General features: G+C 41.4%; 1 protein-coding gene across 1 annotated transcript; it reads right to left on the reverse strand.

Annotated features, from left to right (window-relative positions):
- Positions 1-1,064: 1,064 nt before the first annotated feature.
- LOC104622555 (pancreatic lipase-related protein 2-like) lies at positions 1,065-12,631 on the reverse strand. The gene is made up of 12 exons (XM_010289380.1): positions 12,592-12,631; positions 11,634-11,788; positions 9,920-10,045; positions 8,289-8,423; positions 6,400-6,508; positions 5,697-5,813; positions 5,494-5,616; positions 4,546-4,664; positions 3,639-3,768; positions 3,248-3,359; positions 2,188-2,355; positions 1,065-1,128 (listed from the first exon to the last, which is right to left on the reverse strand). The coding sequence occupies exons 1-12, from the start codon at positions 12,629-12,631 to the stop codon at positions 1,065-1,067; spliced, it is 1,398 nt and encodes a 465-aa protein (XP_010287682.1).
- Between the last annotated feature and the right edge of the window lie 1,012 nt (positions 12,632-13,643).

The raw sequence follows: 13,643 nt of genomic DNA on the forward strand, positions 1-13,643 counted from the left end.
TGGCTGCCTCCCGGGACATGGCGTGGTGCTTCCCAGCATTGTTCACGCTTCCCTTGCCACCTGCCGAGTCCCCGGGGGACTTGCAGTACTCAGGACGGCAGCTCTCTCTTGGCTGAACTTCAGACTTGTGTTTAATTATGCTTCTAATTTCATACAGGCTTGGTTAGTGTTTAGTCAAGGATACAACACTAACTTGTTCTTTTAAAAAAACAAAACAAAAAACAATCAAAAACCCCACATATTTAGTTCAGATATTTATAATCATTATAAATATGTTCTTAAACTTCTCTAGAAATAGGAGTAGAAATCCACTATTATCTGCCTGAGTGTTTGTACAAAATTTATCAAACATGGGGAAATGGGGGTGAATGAATTATTAACCCTTTCTTCCTATTCATTAACTTAGAGTTTGGGTTTTATACTTAGAAAAATATCCACTGCCTTGGTCTCTTAAAGCTTCAGGTGGGTCACTCATGCCATGCTTTGCAGAGCAGTAGTGTTCATTTTAATGTGAAATAGTCAATCCCGGGTTTTGCAAAGCCTGGAGTTATTACAAGTCAGAGTTTCTCTCCAGGATTGTCAGTGGCCACAGCATCTTCTCCTGTGCAGTGCTTCTCAGCAGTGCTCTTGTGTGGGGTTGGAACGTTTTGAGCAACAGCGTAGGCTGCGGAAAGGCGGTGTTTGGGACTATTCCAGCCCCAGGGGCATGCTGCTGTAATGTGCTGCCTTGAGAGTGTTCGACAGGCAGAAAATTGGCAAATTATCAATGTGGTGGGAAACAGCTCTTACCTGCTTTTCTTGAGACAGTAGCAGAGTAAGACTGTGCAGTGTTATAAATGGTTTTTAGCATATATGATTTCCAGTTGCTTCCATAGTTATGAGGACAATAAACTTGGTTTAAATGTGAAAAACATTGACACGTGTGTTCGCAAAGAACTGAAAAAATAAAGGAAGCAACAGGCAGTTTGAGTTTTTCTTTAATAGCCTTCTGTACCAACTTTCCCATGCACAGGACTGATGGTTTGCTCAGCTGCTGTGTACAGAGCAGTTGTACTTGGTGACCTCTAGCAAGGTGTAAGTAACTGGGGAACTCCATATGTCACAGTTCCACGACCACAAAAAGTTGACCTGGGGAGAAAAAAACAATTGAATCAAGATTCCCCCTCCCCCAAAGAAAAATGAAAGTTTTTCAGCTGTCGCCTTGAGAATTGTTAGGTTGATCCATAATCCCGCTTAAGCCTTCCTAAGAAGCCTGCTGTACAGAATATTAACATCTGCATATTAACAGTAACAAGGTGAATTTCCTTCTTCTGGGCACCAGGTGTAAAATCTAAATTTTATTAATGTATTAAAGCTCAAACTCTAGATTCACAAATATAGAGCTTTATATAAAAAGTCAGAAAGGCATCTTGTTAAGCTCCCTTTATTTAGGCTAAGTGCTTAACTAGATTGCCCCAGTCAAAGCTTTGCAGCTTTTATTTAGGAGCTCCCACTGAAAGGGATTTCATCAGCTTCTCTAAATAATCCACGTCAATGCCAAACTATAAGGAAGTTATTTCCCTAATATCTAACCAGTATCTCCTCTGTTGTAAAATACATCAAACCCAGTAGATATGTGGAATAGTTGACCGTGACCCTTCACAGACAGCTTAAGCATATGTTTTTATGCTTTTCTTTATTGAGAAACACATTTCCTTCACCTGGTCTACACAGATCATGTTTTCTAAATCTCTTTTGCTATTGTTCCGACTTCAGGCTATGCGCATCATTCCTGAAGTACACCTTCCAAACTTGAAAATGACCCTGCTTATGGTTACAGTCTCACTCCAGTTATTCCTATTAAAATAATTATTCCCTGGATCTTCTATACGATACTCCTGCTAATGCACCTGGGAATGAGACTCACTTTGTCTTGGTTTGTAATTGTTTTGCTGTGGTAAAACAGTGTATGTTCAAAATTTACTGCTGTATTCCTTTCCAGACAGTTACTCTCTGGTTTGTACTTGAACATTTGATTTTTCCATGCAAAGTATAAGATCTTGTCCTTGTTGTTACTGAATTTCACTCTGCTGATTGCAAACTATGTGCTCAATATATCAAGACCATTTTTCAATGACATTTTTCTGTCTCCCAGAGTTTTTGCACACCTTTCCCATACCTTCTGACCTGTAAAAGTGATATATGTACCTGTGTCCATCTTCTCCATGAATTATATTGACTGTTTCTGCTCCCAGTCTTGCCCAGAGCAGAGTGAATATGGTTTTATTCCAGAGAAATTCAATTTTTTTAGTATTTTTTGGATTAATTTCAACATCGAGGTATTTTGTATAAACTTGGTCTTCAGAGAGGGCTCCACTGTAAATAAAATCGAGACATCAATGCTAAGTGTGACAGTTAGAGGTTAATGAACTAAATCATGTTCTCCACGAGATCTGAGATTTCCCCTTTGTCACAACAGAAATGTGCACTGACGCTGTTCTTTGCAACAGCACGGGACACTGGACCAGGACTCCGGCGTGTTACGCTCTGAACAGGGAGGGGATGAAGAACAATACTGAAAACTTCAAATGTCCATGGGCGGGAGGACACCGGGGGCTCCGGTCTGCCCGTGCACAGGGGCGGGCAGGAGAACGCGTGGAAGCCCTTGTTTCGGGGCAGGTGCAGAAGGCAGTGGGAGCTGCTATTTTGATAGTCAGTGGGAGATGATGAGCTGAGAATAAAGCTCCCTGGCCAAACCGCATAAATGTGCCATTTATATAGTAGTGTTGGCTTTTAATATATCCTAGGGAGGAAGGAGGTATCGGCTTTGCAACCGTGACGAGTTCAGGCACGGGATTGCCTTGCACGAGATCATATAGCAGGTCACTGGCAGAGACTCTTGTCAGCACGTGGAGTATGTTGACGTGTGTGTTGCCATGCCGGTGCGGGAGGGTTTGTGCTGAAGTGTGTATGAAATGGGTGAGTGCTGTACGAATTATGTGCATTCCAGAGGTGCACCTTTTTTTTTTTTTCTTTTTTTTGAGAGAGAAACACAGAACTCATGAAAAGGAAGTGACTTCCATGTCCTTTTTACAACCATCCGTCTGCCCTCATGTGTCTTACCTACGTGATAACACTTTTCATTATCTGATGTTAATTAGAACATCTGCAACAAGGAATAAATATTTGCACTGCTTAAATGTGTGGAAAAGGTGTAGATTAACGTTAGCAGCATTAAATGCTATAAGGAAATATTGATTTATCTTACCTGGCGATTTCATATTCTTTTGTGTTTCCCGCTGTGTCATGGAAAACTAGGTTTATGTCTCCCCGCATTTTCTTTACACCAGAAAGTTTGATAAATACTTTTTGTCTCCAAGCTGCATAAAGAAGAGCAAAATAAAACTAGATTGTCATTGATATGATATGAGAGATCTACAAATGCTAGTATACCGGAAAGTTCTCTCCCCTCCCCCTCCCTCCCAACTGGAATTCATTAGCAAATGAAAGAGTCAATGAGCTTGATAAGTAATGTAGCATTTTTTGTCAGAGATGTTAGCAGTTGTTTATAGAAGCAACAGAAGTGCACGGCTGTGAATCATGTCAAGGCAATCGCTTTTCAAACATATGATCAACTGTAACAAACCTCCTCCACTTACTAGCAAAAGGTGGGTCTGCTGCCGTATTTAAAAAATACTTCTGGTTTACCCTCTTCAATTTAGCTGGGAATCTGTCAGCGTAGTGCCCCATCATCGGACATCCCTCCTGGGAACATGGGAAGCAGTCTCCCTAGGGAAAATAAGAGCATCAGTTAATGAGGAGTATTTTTTTCATCCTAGCTCTGGCAAAACGAAGGCTCAAGATGTTGCTTGAATCTTGCAAAGTTGTGGCAATGCTGTGTGGTGTCGTATTTTTCCACCAAAACCTGAGAAACTTCTTTCAGATAATGGCTTCTGCACCCATGCACATACCAAGTGGGTGTGGAATGAGCAGGTTTAATACCTGTGTGGATGATGGTCTGAAACTCCCTAGTTCAAATACTTTTCAGCTAGCGTCTAGGACAAAATATAAGCCAGTTTTACCCTGGAAGGCAACTTGTCTGCATCCATTTTGCACCACAATGTGGAGGGGAAAAAAAGGAATATCATTCATAAGTGCATTTATTTAGGGGCTCTAATCAATGCCTAGTGTAAATTAGAGAAGAGCCAATGATTTTGGAGGCTCCAAATATCTCTTCTTCCAGCCAGGAATTAGTAGGGTAGATACATCTAACATATGTGCTCTTTGCATAAGGGCTTAGGGTGAGAGTTTAATTTGTACAGGGTTCAATTTGGGGTTTTTTTTTCCTATTTGGTGAGATCATCTGTGCTTCAGGGTTCATTTTCCAGAGTGGAATAGTTGATGGAGCCACTGTGCACTGTGCCTCACTGCTTCCTACCAAGCCACACCATGAGATCACAGCCACCAGCATCCAAGTGGTCTGTGCACACAGCCAGACTTATCCTGAGTGCAGAGACTTGGATTATTTTCTTTACAGCTCACCCGTTCCTGGGCTCATATACTTACTGACTCAAAGGATTTGTACGTTTCACAGGGATATCCAAGGTATCCGGTAGGATAGAGGATACTTTCAAAATAAAACTCATGGCTGCGTGAGTGATGGCACCCCCCAATGATTGTAGCATCTGTTGGAACAAAGTTTATGAGCATCCGTGAAATAACCTCCTGTTCTCCCGTACAAGAGTTGCACTTGCCTCACCATAGCTGAGGCATGGAACACAACAGCAGCGTGGTCTTGTAATAATTTTTCATCTGAATTTACTTGTTTCTAGGTGCAGTAAAAGTTACTGTTTTGTCTGTGTTTTATCTGGAGAACTGTGTGCCAGTTACCCCAAGATTTTAAGTGAGATGCATTGGTCTGCTATGGAATAATAGTCCCTTTTAGGAAGACAGCCATATATAGGAGATGTCACAGCAAGATGACATTAATTACAGTTTTAAAAAGCTTTATAGAGCAAGGAGAATCCACCAGCCTTCTGCCAAACTCTCCAAAGCCTGCGAAGAGAGAGAAGTCTCAGGTGGTGAGGTGAGGCCTTATGAGTGTTGGATGCTCTTTGCAGCATCTGCAAGAAACCAAAGGTGGTGGTGTCATGCTGCTGGTTTGGTCATGACACTGGACTACATCAGCCTGGAAAACCTCCTGCTGGGGTGGTTGTGTTGTTGGACTTGCAGTCTCCCTCTTCCCTGCCTTTTTGTGTTCTGCAGGTCCAATTTCAAATTACAGAAGCAAAGCTTAGGCCTGAATTATAACCTCCTCTTCCTATAGTGTTCCTTGGGGAGCACCATTCTGACCCAGCCTTTATTATTTCTTATTTCCTTTTCTAACTTATGAGTAAATAGGCAAAAAACCAATTTGTTTTGCTGTTTTCTCCCAAAAGGACAGTTACTTTCACAGTTCATGTTTCAAAATTGAACAAAAATAAAGTACTATGCATGTTGTCAATGTATACTTACCTGCAATGATAACTTCAAAATCACTTTGTTTCATCTCTGGAATTAAATCAGTGCATCCAGGCATCACAGTTCCCCCGTTTGGGTAAAAGTCCAGATGACCGGTGGTGTTATACATTCCAAGCCCTGAGATACACATGTGAGGATGTCAGTGTCTCGGTGACATGCCCATCCCTGCAGATGTTTACTTGCACATGAACACTTACCTATGGCGGGAAAGTGAGCAGCATTGCTGTGAATAACATCAACAAAGTTTGCATCTGAAGGATCCAGTCTCACCTCAGGAGGAGTACCTTCAAAATAGGGCCCAGCAGGGTCTAAACCTAAAAAAACCCCAAATTTATTGGTTGAGGGAGGGAGAGAAGTGTTGCATGTGTTAATAGCTCTTTTGCCAACTTACAACATCAGATATTCAGTATTGCACAAGGCCCGTTGAATAATAATGATGTGGATTCTAAGCTAAACTGAAAAAGATGTGCAATAATATGGTTTCGTGGACCTTTCTGCAAACTTATTCCAACAGAAGTAAAATATTTTCCAATATAATGGCGTATTACTATGAAGGAGGCATTTTATTACTAAAGCGCTACGAATAGGAAAAACCGAGGACTCTTGGTACGTTGCTTTGTCTTTGTGTAGGGCTTGATGTAACCCAGTGAATGACAGTAACGTTACAAACGTATTAATTATATTTGTCCTTCCACTAAAGTCTTCCACTAAAGAGTTTTTAACCTAACTAGAGAAAGAAAATGTAATAATTACCCTTGTTCCTGAGAAGCATAGAGTTTGCCCGGTCTTATGCAAGGTGTTTCCAGCGCTGCCAATAATTTAATTCCAGACCAGGGTGTTGCGAGTTCCTTTCCTTTAGAAACGCGCTGTGTTAGCTCTGTGCCTCGGTGAGCAGCCTACCTGTTATCCGTCTGATGCCTTGGATCCTTCTTCCTGCCTCTCCTGCAGCATGTGCTCCCAGGCTGTGGCCGATTAAATGGGTTTCGCAAGGGGAGTATCTGAAGATTTTCTGATCATTAAGGTGGTGGTGGTGGTGGGAGACAAGAACACAGGCTTTAAATAGCAGGCAAAGAGGGTGTCTTACATTATGGGCCTTTGGGAACATTTAGACCGACTTCCTGCATAGCGAGCAGGGTGTGAGTTCCTTGAGTTCTTGTTTAAATCGCACTAAGACTTGATAGAAATATCATCCAGTCTGGAATTTTAAATGCCTAGTGACAGTGGATTCACTGTTGTAGTGTTGGCATGTGGTTACCGTACTCAATTACCTTTGGTGACAAAATATGAACCTTCTTTCTCATTTGGATCAACGCCTAATTTCATCTTCCATTAAAATGATCTTGTTTTTTCTTTATTTACCTTATTATGGAGCCCTTTTTTAATCACATGTCTATTCGTGTATCTGCTTAGAATATGTGATCATATAACTCAATAATATTTTCACTGGCAAGCTTAGATGGGGCAACGTTCGTTCTCCTCTTTGCCAAGTGTCACCTGTACAAGACCTGCACTGCTGAGATATTACACATGCACTGAAGGTGGAAATGGAGTTTAATCAGCATGTAGGCTGATTCAGGCGTCACATTTCATCCGGGGGTTTGCTGGGTTTTGTAATGACCAGAGGCAACAAGAATTGGTTGCTAATTGCTTGAGGTTTTTACGCTAAAATTTGGTTTTATTTTGTAATGTATGTACCAAAATAAAAGCAGATCTGTAGTATTGGCCTGTCTACCTGTGGTGTTAGACAGCAGATTCCTCTGGATATGCTTTACTGCAGTACTTCCATTTACATTACAGCTTAACTTTTCCTAAAGTCAAACTCCAGCAGTTTGTAAATTGGGGAAAAGAAAAGGAAGTCAAAGGATCACTTATGCATTTTTCTAATGGAAGAAAGAGAGGCCTAGACTGCAAATGGTGCCGTAATAGAGATATTAAATGAGAAACTGAACCCATCTTCAAGTGACTGTGGGTTTGTCTGCAAAGATGAAAGATGCAGAATCAAACGCGTGGGGATAGATACAAGTAGTTCCTGGGTAGAAACAGAAGATTGTACTCCAGCAGATTCTGGGGAAGTGTCCTTTGATACTCAGGTGCTCACGAAGTTGGCCTTTTGCCTTGTAGGCTCTGAACTACCTCTTCCAACACTTTAAGATGAACATCTACTGGCCAGGATCAAGTCTGTAGCCTGGCAGGGATCTGACTTTCAACAGTGCTACGTTCTCATGAGTCTTTCTGAAGTCAGCGGGAAATGCCAGTACTCTTGAACTGTGCAGCTGAGCAGTTCTGCACAGCGCGTGTAAACAGGAGCACTTCAGGAACACGGAGTTCATAACTCTGGTTAAACTGGACAGTTTATTGTGCCCGTAGACAGCAAATGTGGCGCCATCGAGTGAACCAGCTCCTGCTCATTTCCGTGGTGCTAAACTGAGACACTAATTTACTTGTAGCACGCAGATGCAATGCTGGCAAAACTCTTGCGGGCACTGAACTCTAGGCCCTGCCTCTGCCATGGAATGCCTCCTTGCCCGTATCATCTATGGAAATGTTGCCACCTACTGGTCGTTAATTAATTGGCATCTCTTCAACCACATAAGCTTAATTTGCGTCTTTTGTGGCTGGGAGAACTCCTTACAGAGTCGATAATTAGTATAATTAGCTGAATCTCAACTGCATACGTTGTACAGCTCTTCCTGAAGCACTGGCTGACCATAGTGGACAAGGTTCAAAATCAAAGCAGCAGCGTCATAACCCCACTACATCCACTTAAAAATTGTAGCTTTGTCTTTTACCTGTAAAGTTTTTAAGAAATAAGCAACCTCAGCCCCAATCACACGGATGTTGTTCACTGCACTGACGTAGGTGCCTTTTGCACCTTCTTGCCAATCGACAGCAATGCAGTTGATATTTTCCACTTCCAGTAACAGCTGATGTGGGAAACACATAAAGCACAGTATTTAAGGAAAGAAAATAACAATCAGAGATTCAACTTAAATCAGAATAAACATTAAAAGGTAATATAATAATGGAATTTCTCATTCTTTACTAAATGGGACTCTTCACTGTAGCCTGTAGCACGCTGAAACATGCATCTTCTTGCAAAATGGAATATAACAAGCCATTCATCCAAAAAGTATTAATTATGAAAGACCGTAATCAAAATATTTTACTCTATAAGCCATTCGTATACGTATTTGAAATAACTTGGAAGAGCCACACAGCTGCACAGTAATTTCTATGTGCAGTATGTGACTTTCTTTGAGGGATGTTGATAGTTGAACTGAATAGCATAGAAAGTAGACTTATTTAGCAAGGGCCTTTAAAACTGAGAAAGTCGTCAGACTGGGAAGGTTTGGAGCTGAGTAGAAAGTTTCTATTTCAGCAAAGAAAGCTGATGCGTTGGTCACTTCAGTACTAGTCACAGTCTTGCTGAGATCAGTGATTTTTCCACTGGAAGAATCACGTATTAAAGTCTGCAGTTGTAGCTTTCTGTGACTAAGGGTCACTTAAGGTTTGAGAAAGAACAAGGAGTGGAAACAGAAATTAATCCATGATAAATAGCTGAAGGTGAATGGCAAGGAAAACAGAAGATTTAAGTGATAGCGTGTTGCATCCTGGACTCCCTCGTCTCTGTAGGCACCATAAGTTTGTAGTGTAGAGAGGCAGATATAATTGCTGTTTCTTTCCAGATGAAAAAGTTGGGAGCCTAATATTCTAGATCAATAGTTGTCATAGATTTATGAACAAAAATAATGCTGCGGATCTGTGACTTATTATTCAGTGGTGGTCTTTTTCTAGCTTGTTTTTTTGCCTGCCAGCATGGAAGCAGCAGAATCTAGAGTAGATTTTGCTTATCTAACAGAGCCAAGGCTGCCACTGACACAGTACACTCTGCTGGTTTTGTGGCAGCTTCCACATTTCATATTTGAAAAGTTTTTTTCATGGTACCCTGTAATCAAAAAAAAAAGGATTCTTTTTTGTTTGTATAAGAACTGAATGGTGGTGAGCCAGCATAGTACTTGTAGACTGAAACTTAAGCTTTACAACTCAGGAAGGCCTTTTGACTGAAGGATGGTTCAATTGCCCCTAATGGGAGAAGCAGTGAATTGGTGTGTCCAATCCAACATTCTGACAGCGGTGTAGAGGCTGGGGACATGGGTGTTCAGTTTGCTGCTTTGATCTGATCTGCGGGATTTGGGGATGGAAACTCTAGAGAAGCATAATGTCAGAGATGACCAAGGAGCCTTGACTATGCTGCATCTTCCAGAGTGGGAATGTTTTGGCTTTTGTGAAATTTACTTCTTGGTTGGTATCTGCTGCTACCTAATGCATTGCAAAATGGAAGGTGAACGTTAGTGCCTAAAGAATACTGACAGATTGTAGGTACAACTGCTGATGGAAATCAGAGGATACTCTCTCATACCAAGCACATTTCTACCACCCAGCCTTTTTTTCCAGTGCTGCCAAATCCATGAATGATGAAGGAGGTTTTCCTACGTGAGGAAAAATGTGAGTTTTGGATGGTTGAGGAGTTTATCGCTGAGATCACCTGTGTGTAAGAAAAAAAAAGAAAAGTTTTATTTATTCATACTTTCAAGCATTTAAAAAAAGTCAGCTAGATCATCTCAAGTACCCCTGTATCTTGCCTTTCTCAGTTCCACTATGGTTTCCCAAGAAGTTGTGCCCATGTGGTTTCTGCTGCTCCTATCTATTTTGCTTAATGCAGGAAGAACCCTCTTATGTGGAATATGTAGCAACCTAAAAGGGCCACAGTGTCGCACGACGCCTGTTGGCCTGAGTTGGATGAGTTGCTCTAGAGAGCAGCCCACCAGCTCCACATCTCCTGGTTCAGCTTGCCCTTTTACTGACCTGACCTTCGGCTTCAATGTGCTGCTCTGCATCTAAGCAACAGCTTTTCTTTTTTTCTTTCTGGATAGGTGACGTTTCTATGCCTGTTTTTGTCATTAGCTACTCCAGAAAGGCTGAAAGAATTTCATGGAAGAGTTGTGTGCAATAGGAGTGAAGCTGATCTTCACACATTGCTGCAAACATCTTAATTGTATATTTTCCTTTTTCTCTGAGAATGATATCTGACTGTCTGTATTGTTTTCAGACAAATACAGGGTCTGTGATGTGAGCTCAGGGAGTTTGGGTGTGGAAGGGCTGCACCCTAGATCGTCGATGGATTTAGGTTTAGTGGCTGGGAAGTAGTGCAAGGTGTATTTTGACTTATTTTATCAATAACAGAAGTGCTGAGTAACCCGCTGCTGAATGTATATGGTTTGCTCGCATGTCCCTGCTCTGCAGATTGTAAAAGTTTATTAAAGGTATAACCTCTCATCCTTAGAGAGCCTGAGTTGGATTCTCAGCGTGGCAACCAGGATTGCTGTAAGCAATGATGTCCGTGTAGGCAGCATGCCAGACGGATCCTGAACATTCCAGAGGACACTAGGTTTGGGAGCCTGGAAGGGATTCAGCAGCTTCACAAGCATTTGCTGAAGTGATGTGGTCCCAGCTCCTGACCTTACAGGTTCCTCCACAGGGCTCTGCTCAGTATTTCAGGGCATAAGCAACTTGAGTAGTTCTGTCTTATTTTCAGAGTTCAGAGAGATGGGTAAGAATGTAAAATAATTTGGATTTCAAGGTGGAATGTGGGTTTGGAAATTGCATGAAAACAGTCTTCTTCAGACTTTTCTTTTTAAAAATCCCAATGTTTTCTTAGCTCAGCTTCCCTGTAAGACAGCAGTATTTGCTCTCCTACCCAAATGCTCAGAAGGCTGTTTATTTGAATGAGTCTTCAACTTCCCTCAGAGACCTAAATACATGTAAAAGGTAGTCTGCTATAACCTATATCCTTGTGCAGCAAGATGCCAGGAAATCTGTTGTGTCCTACAGTCAAAAGGTAGCCTGCTATAACCTATATCCTTGTGCAGGAAGATGCCAGGAAATCTGTTGTGTCCTACAGTTCATTCACAATGCGTTTTTTCATGCTTTACCCCAAAGTAGATTCATCACAGTACCTTCAAACTACCTTCTCATTCTCATTTGTTTGCCTATGACGACTGATGCAGACTTTTTATCAAGTTAACCAATATTTGTAGGTTTAGTCAGTTCTTGACGTTAAAAATAAATGTCACCTGCGAGTTATTTCCTGTTTCTCTGGTGTACAGATAGAAGCTGATGCCCATATGTTCAGGAGAGTCAGGCAAACCTGTCAGAAGTCTCCCTGGTACACCAGACCAGGGTGGATCATCTGTAAAACAGCCAAGCCTGGGGTAGCAAACTTCTTTACCTAGAGTAGAAGAAACAACTTGTTTATATGTTGGACTCTCTTATGCTTGATGATGTGTTTGAGACGACAACAGTCTGAAGAGGAGAAAACTAACGATTTCATTTTATGATTAATTTTGAAACAGATTCATTCTTGTTTCCTTTATGGATATTGCCTGAAGCAGGTAACACAAGGGGAGCTAAATAATTTGAGGATAAACCAAGTAAAGATCCGGACACTGTTTTGACACCATTTTCTAGGCTTGTAAAGGATTAATTCAATTTCTTTTAAATAAAAGTATTTTAAGAAGTGCTTGTTAGAATTGCTCATGCATGCTTCCTGCTCCAAAGCATTGTGTCTCTGCTCGTAGGAATGAAGGATATCTATGCAGTAAACCTTGTACTGTGAATGAAATGATAATTTCTTTCAATATAGTAGTTTTTTCTAGATCAAACCGGTCTCTTGCTCACTCATGCTCAACTTTTATGTTTTAGCACTGTCTGTTGTGCTAAGCACCCTGTTGCTGAATGGTTCTTTGTTTAAAGCAGTCATGTAAAGACAGCTAGTGTACAGTCTGGATAGAATTTTCTAGAATATCTCTGAATTTTCAGCACAGAGCTATGTCTCTTGTATTCTTCATAACAAAATTTAAACAGAACAGAGCCTTTTAGCATGAGTTCTATGCACAGTAATAGACATTTTCATACAATGACACGCAAATCATACTACAACCTCAATGTAAAGGAAAATACAAGTCATCATGTTTATATTATTTCACCTGAATTCACTTTCTAGTGGTAGACTTTATAGATATTGTGTCTCACCTGCTACAGTGCCAAGGAGATAAAATGCAACAATCCACATTCCAACCACCTAAAGCAAATGGAATATACAGGTTAAGCATTTTGTTTAGAAGGCGTGTTGCCAGCAGGATGAGGGAGGTCATCCTTCCCCTCCGCTCAGTTCTGCTGCTCACTGCGTTTCATGCACAGCCAATGCTGCACGCAGGTTGCTGAGGGGGCGAGTTGGATCATGAGGTCCTGACCTTTGCCAGCCGTGAGGAAATAGGTGGGAGGTGTGGTAGAACAAAGAGAGTGATACCTGTAACTTGGTAAAGTTTGCATGCTTGACAGCATCTTCGGGCTGTTTGTGCTGCTTTTACCCAGGGCTCTTTGCTTTTCTGCACCTTCGTATCCCTGACTGTATTCAGATTCCTTTCCTCTACACTTTCCTTATGTGGCTTTCCCATGGCAGGGGTTCCCTGTATTTCACTACTCTCCTTCCCTCCCATTCACCTCATTCGCTGTTCTCAGTTTCCTCTTCTTCTGGATGTTTCTTAAGGCACACGCCTCCCATTTTCCACATAATGCTTTTCTTGTAAAGCAAAAATTTTGAGCTATGGCCCCTGAACACTGAGATAACTCATCAGAAGTAATTAAGAAAAAATGCTAAATTTAGTAGATATAATCTATGGTGTGTGGGCAATTGTCTCCAGGGGATATTTTTAGAGATTTGGCAATGTGAAAAAGATAGAAAACCAACGCTCCAAAGGTCACTGACACTACCGAATCCTCTCAGAAACAATAAGGAATTTCAGAGAAGCTTGAAGCTTGCGCGTCACATGTCAGACAGGAGAGGCATATGTGATCCACCTATGTGCTTTTTTTGGTGGAAGTTGGATTACTTGGCTGGGATTGCGTGGTTTCCTAAGCAAGGCAAATGGGATAGGTCAGAGTGCAGAGAGTGTGTCTCTGTCTAATCAACTCTGACGGCCCTGTGTGGTAATAGCTTGTTGTTTATGTGGTAGAGGAGCAAGGCTGAATATCTAAGCAATGAGCTGGAGTTGCAAAGTGCAGAGCTGAGAGGAATCATGAAA

Source organism: Phaethon lepturus, unplaced genomic scaffold (genome assembly GCF_000687285.1).
Source record: "Phaethon lepturus isolate BGI_N335 unplaced genomic scaffold, ASM68728v1 scaffold206, whole genome shotgun sequence".
Classification (NCBI taxonomy): domain Eukaryota; kingdom Metazoa; phylum Chordata; class Aves; order Phaethontiformes; family Phaethontidae; genus Phaethon; species Phaethon lepturus.